At 33.7% G+C, this 11,038-nt stretch overlaps 1 protein-coding gene across 4 annotated transcripts in view; it reads left to right on the forward strand.

Moving 5' to 3' along the window:
- LOC106465174 (striatin-3-like) overlaps positions 1-11,038 on the forward strand; it is a 110,691-nt gene that overhangs the window by 48,199 nt on the left and 51,454 nt on the right. For all 4 annotated transcript variants that reach the window (XM_022393011.1, XM_013925377.2, XM_013925379.2 and 1 more), the window contains exons 4-6: positions 1,304-1,373; positions 2,764-2,931; positions 9,726-9,860. In XM_022393011.1, the coding sequence (XP_022248719.1) occupies positions 1,304-1,373; positions 2,764-2,931; positions 9,726-9,860 (373 nt within the window). The remainder of the gene's footprint in view (positions 1-1,303; positions 1,374-2,763; positions 2,932-9,725; positions 9,861-11,038) is intronic.

The raw sequence follows: 11,038 nt of genomic DNA on the forward strand, positions 1-11,038 counted from the left end.
ATAATCTTCATTGATATTCTTTGTGGCTACACAGGCGTTGTTTCTCTTCTTGTATTGAAATAGCATTACATGCTGAATGTGTGTCTCATCTTGTGCCATCATTATAAGGGAATAGAGTATAGTAAACTTTACAAGTTATATAGGCTACACTAACATGACATTTAGGAGGTTCGTTTAAGTATTATACACGATGTACGTTTTTTTTTTGGGGGGGGGGTAATGAAAGTGTTCCAAAACACGACATTAATTTCTTGACGACCTAATACACAGAGCTTATTACATTGTGCATATAAGTTACTTAATCATACTTATACTGAAAATAATCTAAGGAGTTTAATGTTTAAATGACAAACACATATTGGTATGTATGTGAGTGTACCTACACATACACATGTGTTTGTGTTATGACAGAAAGCTGACAGATGTAGTTGAACTAAAAACTTTATTGCTGTATATTGGCTGAAATTTTGTATGTTTGGTGCAATAGTATGTATTATAATTTTTATTTGTATTTATGATAAATTTTATTCCTGCATTTCAAATCTTTGGGAGCATTATTTGTGTAAAGTATTTCCTTGCAAAGTTTGAGTTAAAATTTAAAAAAATTCTTAATTACTAAACATGTACTAATAAATTATGTCATCATCAGTAAATGTTTTTCAGTTAAATAAAACAATTTAATAATATTAATGATGTTGTTTTATCGCAAAGCTACACAATAAGCTATCTGTGCTCTGTCCATGGCAGGAAATGAACTCTGAAATTTAGCATTGTAAGCCTGTAAACATACTGTTGACCCACCGAGGGACTGTATAAGTGAATTCTGTGATCATGAAGAAATACTTTTCTCAATTAAAGACAATGCTTTGAGTCTGCTCTTACAGCAGTGCACTAGCTGGAAAGAAGAGCAAATGTTAGCTGGATGTACACAATGTATGTTTAAATTTGAAGAGTTGTGAGTACTATCACTTGACTGTAGTAGTTTGTAGTTGGAGTATTTTATAGGTTAGCATTTATCGTGTATTTGTACATATTTTAAGATAATAGGATTTGAATACTCTTTAGTCTTTTGTTTTAATTAATTGTAATTTCACTATTTCCCAGACTCACATTACCTGTAGATATTAGTTTTGATAAGTATTTTTTATCTTTTTTAAATTTGAAAAAGCTGTAGTAATTTTTTAAAGATCTGCTTTCAGTAGTAAAAAATATTTCTTTAAATAAAGTGTTTGTGTATATCTGATTTCATGTTATGGTTTGAAAAGTTTGAAGATATAATTGTTTTAAATGAAATGTTTTACAGATGAATTTGTAGATGGGGATTTGTCCAACAGTAATGTGTCATGGAAACAAGGTAGACAACTTCTGAGGCAGTACGTAACTTTTAGAAGTGGCAACTTTTTCAGTAAACGTATTTGTGTATACATTCATTTTTACACATAAGAAAAGAAAAAAGAATAATCGTTTCTTTTGAATGATCTGTTTAAAATTTATTTTTAAGCTGATTCCTTTATTTTGAGCAGCTTAATGTTTGCCTTAACTTTTAAGACACTGATGCTGGTGCTAAACCTAATTTCAGCAACTTTTTTTCAAATTTAAAATCCTGAAATCATAACATTCATTGATATACTATTATATTTTTTTATGTAAATACTTGACTGTGTAATTTAAGTTTTGCATTTAAATGCACTGTCTGGCAAGTGTTGTGAGACAAATTATAATATAAAGAAAAAACCAACCAGAGCATTCTCTATAATTAGTACTTTTAGAATGATTAGCATGGTTAGACAAGGCTGTACAAACACTGTTGTAAAATTATTTAATTCTAATTGTTTATGTGTTATATATTGTTGAAATTGCATAGATAAATTGGAAATGCAGTTTGACTGTGATTAGGTTTTAGAAGATGCTGGAGGATTATTGAAATATCAGTTAGGGGTTAAACAGCTCAACATGCTATTTATAGACTGTCCCATGCTATGCACCAAAACTGTGTGTTTGATTAATGGTTAAGTTTCATTTTACATTTTATAGAAATATGAATTTTATTGTTGTTATTTAAAACCTTACATAGTGCAGTAGGATATCCTCATTTAAATAACTTTTGTGATATTGTTTTGTAGCTTACACTTAATGTTCAGTTGTGTTATTAACCAAAATCTACCTCTTACATTGGTATTTAGAAAGTAAATAAAAAGAGATAACTTTAACCATTATATGAGTTTCTTACTTCAACTGCTGTACAAGCTGTGTAAGCATTTTGCTTTTAAAGCAGTGTATGCTAGTTTTGTGCTGTATAAATACTTTGCATTTGTGTATAAGTGCAGAATGGATTTCCATTTATATACAAGGTATAGAACAGTTTTATGTTCTGTATGAAGCATGGAACAGTTTTACATTTGTATGTGAGGTGAAGAACAGTTTTACCTTTCTATATAAGGTATAGAAGAGTTTTATTTAATGTTTGTATGTATGTGAGATATGGAACAGATTTACATTTGTGTAGTAAGGTGTGGAAGAGTTTTGACATTTCTGCATGAGGTGTAGACCAGTTAGATATTTTTATGATGTATATAACAATTTTCTATTTCTGTATGAGAAATGGAATAGTTTTATATTTGCATATGAGCTAGAGAACAGTTCAACATTTGTATATGTGGTATAAAATAGTTTACATTTGTATATAAGGTGTAGCACAGTTTTATGACTTTGTGAATATTTTAGTTTGCAAGTTATTTAAATTATAATTTTTTTCTGTTTTAGATACCTTCAAGAGATTGGTTATACTGATACTGTTATTGATGTCCGATCATCACGAGTGAGAAATTTATTAGGCTTAGCCCCACATCTTACAGAATCTGACGAGAAAAAAAATACATCCTTAGTCAATGGTGAACAATCTCTTAACAGGGTCACTGACACACAAAGAAGGTTGGTTTGATTAAATTTTACTCACAGAAAGGCAGTGTAATTAATTTTTTACAGTGAAACTCAGTATAGTTAGTTTTTACAGAAAGAAAGTCGTTACAGTTAGTTTTTACACAGTAATAGTCAATATAGCAAGTTTTTATGTAAAGGTCATTACAGTCAATTTTTACACAGTAATAGTCATTATAGCTAGTTTTCACATAAAGAAAGTCATTGCAGTTAGTTTTTACACAAAGAAAGTCAATATAGTGATATTTATGCAAACAAGGTAAACAGAGTGCATTGTACACAAGCAAAGAAGTGTAGTTTAGGAGTTTAACATAAAGTTGGTCAGTATAGTAAAGGTTACACAGAGAGGTAAGCATAGTGAGTTTCACATAAATAAGTTTAGTATAATGAGTTTTATGCAGAAAAGATAGGTATAGTATAAATGAGTTTTACATAAATAAGCTTGATGTAACTAGTTTTCACCAATTTGCCTGATTGCATTCTATATGAATATATCTAGATGGTAGTTTTATTGTTATTGCCATGAACTGTATAGATCAATTTATATACCATTCAGTTTATAAACCGTAAAGCAAAGCAGTTACTAATTCATGGCTTCACTGGCATGAAGCTTCCACAGAAATGTTATCTGATCATCATAGCTTGTGATAATATAACACACTCTACTGTGTGATGCCTTTACTTCTGGGATCAGAATTTATTCCCCTTAAAATATGTGTTTTATGCTTCCACTATGAAACAGAACAGGACATGTTTTTTCCCCTGCCATCCATCTTTCCTGGTCATGTGAACGGATATCTGAAGATTGGATGGATGGATTTTGACCAAACTAATACAACAAGTATTACATAAAGAGTTTTATACATAATTAGCTTTTAAAGATCATAGATAAAAGGGGTCAATGCCAATATGGAACATAGGTGTTTTGTAAACACAATTTGCACTTGTTAATGGTATAGTTGTCTTGTACAAGTATGGCTGTAAAAACCAGTTAACAGCTAGGCTTGTGTGAATTATCATAAAAATTTCTCTAATTCAAAGAACAACCAAATGTACTGTATCTTGTCTTACATACTGTGTACTATTAGTTAAAGAATGGAAATATTTGTTAGTTTTTTTGCTAAATCTTACAAGGATTCATATATCTTATCTAGAGACTAGGCATTGTTTCTGCATGGAGTTACAATATTAATGTTTATGCTTTTATTTGTTTGGATGGACTTTTAGATTTCCAATACTTCTTCTCACATCTAGCTTTCCCAATTCACTGCTGGCCTCTCTATACAAATAATTTTGCTTGCCACTAGCTTTGAGGCTTCCACCTAATTTCATGTGTTTTCACACGATATTGCTACTACAATGGTGTCAGGTGCTTCTTTGTCTGTTAGGGGATGTGACAGACAATTTTGCAGCAGGTATGTTCATGCAACCTGGGTTTTTCTTCAGGTCTTGGCATGAACTTTTCTTGTCTTATAATTTTCATCCGTGAAGATGTGGATTTTAACCCTTTTGCAACAGTCAACAATGTTTAATCCAAAATACTATATTATTATGATGGAAGTCTCTTTTTCCTTTAAAAAATACAGAAAATTTAGTTACATTGTTACACAGGTAACTTAAAAAATTAACTGGTATCATACCATCACTGTAAAAATGAAACATTACTACAACTAGTGTATAGAAGTTAAACATTGATGTTACTTGCTAACCCTTTCACAATGGATGCCACTTTAAAAGCTTTTCTGCACAAGTCACTGTGTTACATTCAAATTTTAATTAAACATCTTTACTATCAATGTATTGGAATGAAATTAACATTATAATGTATGTAATGATTAAAAGTTTTATATTATCTAAGTTTTAAGTTCTTTATTTCAAAGAAACCTTTAAAAAGCTACTTAAAAATTCAGCTGTATTGTCATGTGACCAATGAGCTATTAAAATTCTCTACTTTGGCACTCTGTATCTTCAATGATACAATGGCAGTTGTGTAGATGTATGTCTAGACTGTAAGATGTTTACATAACCTTTTGACTTGTACATTTCAAAGTTCTCTGAATAAATGCAGTTGAAGTAATACATTTTTTTCAACCCCTGATAAGTTCCATGCCCACTTTCAACAGATTTGTTTGAGTTTTATAGCCTACATGTAGATGTCACATACACATGTGTATAGTCATTAGAAATAGCTCATTTTACACTATAATCTAACAGTGGTTATTTTGAAGTTGGGGTACTACTGACTGTAGTATTGTTGGCTGCTTGATCGACTATAGCACTTACAGTTATTTCCTAAATATTTTATTGTTAGAGATACAGTTTAAATTGTATTTAGATCTTACTTTTATGTATTAGTTATGTTTTAAAATGCATAATTGAAAGGTTTAAACATTTTTTAAATGTATGTCATACAAGGCTTATGATATTACGTGGTGCACATAAAGTTTGCCTGAGAGATACACCATAATATGCCTCGAAGGCATTGTTGATTTGTGTTGATATGAATAATAAATGGTAAAAGACAAGAAAGGAAAATAAAACATTAAAAATTAACTATATGTGAAAAGGAAAAGACCTGAAATTACAAATTTAACCAAAGGAAAATCTTTAAAGATATTGTACAATAAATTAGCATTTTTTTTTTTCAATTTCCTAATTTTAACTATTTCATTGCATTACATATTCATGATAATAGCTAGAGTTAGCGATATGGTAAAGAAAATGAAATATAAACAGTTACTTTAAAAAAACTTTTGATATTCATTTAGGAGGTTCTAGAGGTTATGCAAATGAAATGAACTTAAAATGAAAATCACCTTGCACTCGAACTATTTTAACAGTTCGAGTGCAAATAACTGCTACAGATAAATAAAATTTTTATTAGAAATATAATTAAAATAATGTCATTCTTTGTGTACAAAATACTTATCAACATTAACAAAATCTGACTAAAGGAATGCTCAGAGTTACCATATGTTTTTTGCATCAATGTCCTTCCCCAGTTGAAGCGATACAAACTGCAACAGCCTGAGGTGAAAGGATTAAGACATCTTTCCCAAGCTCCTTCTTTTCTAGTTGCTGTCTGTTGTCCTCCTGACTACTTTCCACTCCCTGTTCTTCCATCTTGTTCCTCTTCCATTCTTCCACAGTCTCATTGGTGACTATCTTCTGGGCTTAGGAACAGTGGGGGCTCATTTGGTTTGACTTGTGGATTATGAATTGCTTTTGAAGCTGACCATTGGAGGCTATAAGTTCTTTCCATTAGCTTTACCCTTCATGTTTCCTCACTTCTCCCTTTGTCTTCTGTTCATATTCCTTTTTTCCTCTGTGGGATCCTATCCCTCACATCATCTTTCTGAGGCAATGTCAGGATTTTTGGCTATGGATGCTATGAAAAGGTTTTCTCACCCTTTTTTAAATTTTATTTCCATCTGTTTGTAGTTCCCCAGTACATTGGAGATTGGTATCATGTCATTGTTTTGTTTCATCTCTGTCAGTTTCTTGATCTTCCTCAGTTATGAGTTTTCTTACCTTCCAATGATATTTTTATCTGGGGCATTAGGTCATCAAGGTCAATGTTTCTGATACTTATTTTCACATTCTCATCTCCCCACCATCCAGTCTTTAACTTTGGTCTGTACATCATGGTCAAGCTTATCACTTCTGAGCTCTTCCTTTGGGCCTGGCATTGGCTGCTTAAAATTTTTATTTCTTGTATAGTGCATGCCTTTGATTATCACATTCAAGACTTGAGAATGAGATTCCACCATTATATGGACGACTGGCTTCTTTTAGTTCCATCCCAACAGGACTCCTCCGACCATAATCTTCTTCTTCTTCTTCGGGAAGTGGTTCATCTAGGTTGGCTAGTCAAGCTGGAGAAGTCTCATCTCACACCTACCCATTGTCTGGTTCATTTGGGTGTATTCTTTACTTCCCATTTCAGCAGGGCACAGTCTTCTCTGCTGTGTTTGGGGGTCATGGAGTGTTTGGTTTCCACAACTCTATCCTCTCCTTTTCCTGCTTGAGAGGTTCTCTATCTTTTGGGGACTTGAGTTTCCTTGGAACCCCTTGGGTTGTGCTCACATGCATCTTTTACTGTGGACTCAACACAACCAATGGAACCTCTCTCAGGGTCTCTTTTTTGGAATGGTCTCTCAATCCTAGTGTTTTTCAATGGCTTTTCATCTCTTCCCTCAAGCCTTCCCTCCTCTTTCTCTTCTACTTTACTGCTCCCTTCTTCTTTAACCTAATGCTTATCTTTTCCATCTAGCCATTTCATCACTCTGGCTTTACTCGCAGGATTTTCCTTCTGTTTCCCAATTCTGTTCTTCGCATGGTTTTTTGACCAGGGCTGGTCTATCTCAACTATTGTTGGCTACTGGGCAGTTTTCTGGACTACTTTCTGATTTTTTTGTTATGCTGGGTTATGCTAGTGTACCTGACTGGGTCATTAATGTGGTTCTCCATGCCATTACTCCTACCTCTTTTTGAACCATTGGCTGTCTGTTCCTTACACCATCTGTCCCTTAAAAGTTATCTCTTTCTCTTCACCTGTGGTAATCAGTGTTCTGGTGTAAACACCATAGATTCGTTCACAATTTCTATTCCATCACTTCTGTATCCTTCTCTCTCCAGATTGCGCTTTTCTCCCTAAAACATCTGAGGCATGTAGGGTGATATTGCATTCACCCCTATATATCTTTCTTCCATTCTCATTTTAATTCCCATTCAGATCATAATCTCCTCTGCTGTTTATGTGGTCTGTTATTATTTAGCCTGCACTTCTTTCTTTTGTGGTTTCCAATCCCTTCTTTTCCTTCCGTGGATATCGTCGTCCAGTCGTGATCTTTCTCTTGTTACTCTTACTACATGGGTCCAACAGCTTATCTATTTAGTTTATGTTTATTTGTAATTAAGCACAAAGCTACACAATGGGCTATCTGTGCTCTGTCCACCATGGGTATCGAAACCCGGATTTTAGCATTGTAAGTCTGCAGACATACTGCTGTGCCACTGGTGGACATCTGTTTAGTATAGTCTTTGCTGGATAGAGAAACATGTTGGTGTTTCCAAGTGTCTGTCCATCAAATTTGTCACCTAAGTCACTCATTGGATGCTCACTTCCATTGTTTATTAGAGAAGATTGTTCAGGCTGGTATGTGGATGATCCCTCATACCTTTGTTGCACATTGTCTCTATGATCTGACCTTTTCTTTGTCATGGGGCTATGGCCTGATTCTGGTCATTATTCTTCACACATCATTTTGTGTCAGGCTGGGTAAGTCTTTCTTTTTTCTTACCCTCTTTTTACAGAGCCCTCTAGTCTCTTACAGGACCTCACTCAGTGGCAAGTTTTGCTTGCCAGGGTATACCTAACTAAAATCTAAACAGTGTAAGGCTGTCCTGGCCCGATATAGCACTCATCCATGAGACAGGGTGTTCCACAAAACTGCTTGAGGTATCCTTGTGGTGTTCATTTTCTTTAACAAGGCCCGATCCATACTGTACCCACTCATGGAATAACATAAGTAAAGGAGGTAGGGGATTCCAGCCCATCCTCCATGCCTAGTTCAATACCTAGTGCTGACTTGCTTTTATCAATAGGGTTTTCATGGTCACCCATTGCACTGTCTTATGGTGATGTGCTCCTGGATTCTCCACTGTACTTGCATCTCCCCTTTTTTCTTTTAGTGGAGCATGGGATTCCTTGCCATTCACCAATTTAAGACACTGGGGTGATGGACCATGGAGGATGCCTCCTGAGTGTGACCAATTCCAAGTAGAGTAGGGTGGTGGTGTTCTGTTTGTTTAGTACATTTCAAACCTCTGGCTGGCTTTCTCCCATCCTACTGCTATCGTGAATTTGAGTTCCTGGGTGGTCTGGTGTTGGATTGATGCAGAACCAGTTACTTTCCTGTTCTGACTCACTGAGCTTGAGGTGTAGATGATAGGAACTCTTGAACTGCAGTCCGGAAGCCAAATTCCTGGTGATGCCTGATTTTGGACTGGAGTTGACCCACTACATACGATCTGATGCATCCTAGCTACACTACTCATATAGCACCTCTGAAAGCCTAGTGCAAGTTCTGGACTGTGCTTGTATCTTCCACCTGTCCTTGCAATGTTTCTCTTCCTTTTCAGATGAAGAGTGTACCCTGGTACAGATTGAGTTGAGGTCTCCCACGAGTTTGCCTCTATACTGTTTCAAGGTATAGGGTGTCACACTTCATGGGTTATCTTTGGGCTCTTCCCCAAGGGGGCTCATCTAGGTAATATTTTGTACCAGTCTTTCCATCACTTCAACATGGGATTCTAGCTAGATGTGAGAAGAGATTACTTATCGTATGGGAAGTTAGCATTTTCCAATACTAAAAATACAAATAAATATTTAGTGTTGGAAAATGTTAACTTCCTACCCTTCTTCCCCACGTCTTGTGCATCTAATCTCAAAGTAATGATTGAACAATCAGTATAGAGGGAGCCAGCTGCACTAGAATCCATTACTGCACTACTAATGGTGGAGGGTAGTTATATGCTCATTTGTATGCAACAATGCAGCAATATCACATGGAAACATGTGAGATTAGTTGGGAGCCTTAAGGCTAATGGCAAGCAGAAGTTTTTGGGTGTAGAGGGCAGCATTTAATTGGGAAAGCTAGATTTGAGTGGAGATAAGTAAGTATCTATTGGAAATACATTTTCAGTATTGTAGAATGTTAACATTTGAGATTTGGGAAAATTATGAACATACCTTTTCTTAATACATCACCATTAACTTCTATCAGAGGAGCAGGAAAAAAACCCACTAACTCAGCAGCAGAAAATGCACTTAGAGAAACAGAAGCATCGGTTTTAGCAACATTTGACTTTCTCGCTTCCGAAAATATAGATATTGAAGATGATGAAGAAGAAAACTTGAGGTATGGCTGGTTCAGAAAATACAGTTTTTGTGATAAATACTTTCTGTGCATTGATATATATATATATATATTATTTAAGTTGAATTATTGAGTGTTAGATGAATTTAACAATGTAAGTTTAATACGATCCTCTTCCACTCGGCATTTTAAATGTAAAGCTACACATAATGTAGTCTGCCTTTTATTGAAGGAGCACTACCATAACACCAAAATGTTTCTGTGAGATAAATTGAATTTTGCTTTTTCATTCATAAAAAGAAATATTATTTTGTTTTCTGATGCTTAGAATGTCACATAATCTAAAAAGCTTTTAGATTAAAAAAACAGAAGTTTTATAAAAAGTCCAATTCATATCCAAATATGAAATATTGATGCTCTTTTATACTAGTCTTATACTTCTAGATTTAGAAATGCATTACTTCTAAGTGTTTTGTATCTTTTAAAAGTTAGTACTGATTTGTAATATCAAATCTATTATTATCTTAAGTCTTAATTTATCAAATCTCAGCATCATTTGTAAGTAAATAGCATTTGGGGATATCAAACAAAAAACATTTACTCAAAAATGACCACAGGTTTTTTTTTAGCTTTGAATTGAACTTAATGTAAGAAATTTTTAGATTGAGAAATATAAATAATATAAAAATACTAACTGGTATCTGAATATTAAGACTCAATCATGTATACTGTTCTAAGCTTGTGTTTCTGTTTCTAAATGTTTTCTATCTCGTTAAGGTTTTTATTAATTTACAAGGTAAAATTTCTTAATTGTTTAATATAAAAATATCAAATCTCAGCTTTATTTATAAGTAACCTTCTTTGGGAGAAAGTAAAATAAATCATCAAAGATGAAGACATTTGGGTAGTACGCCAAATTCTATCTAAATTTTCTTTTCAGTTGTTTTTATTGAATGTTGCATTTTAATTTTTAATTTAAACTTGTCTATATTATCTGGTATTTTTGAAAAAAAAACAAGAATGTTAAAACTCATTTACAAAAGATAAATTCCAGAGTAATCCTTGAATTACCTTTTCTTATCCTTTCTTTTTGTATTGAAAAGTAGGTCTAAGCAGTGGTGGGATTCAAATATTTTAACAATAGGTTCTCTCACTAGCAGCATGTAAAAATATTAGATATTAAAAAAAAGGAGGGGCCAGAAAGCCCCCCCCCCCCCCAT

The sequence above is a fragment of the Limulus polyphemus genome, unplaced genomic scaffold (genome assembly GCF_000517525.1).
Source record: "Limulus polyphemus unplaced genomic scaffold, Limulus_polyphemus-2.1.2 Scaffold1857, whole genome shotgun sequence".
Classification (NCBI taxonomy): domain Eukaryota; kingdom Metazoa; phylum Arthropoda; class Merostomata; order Xiphosura; family Limulidae; genus Limulus; species Limulus polyphemus.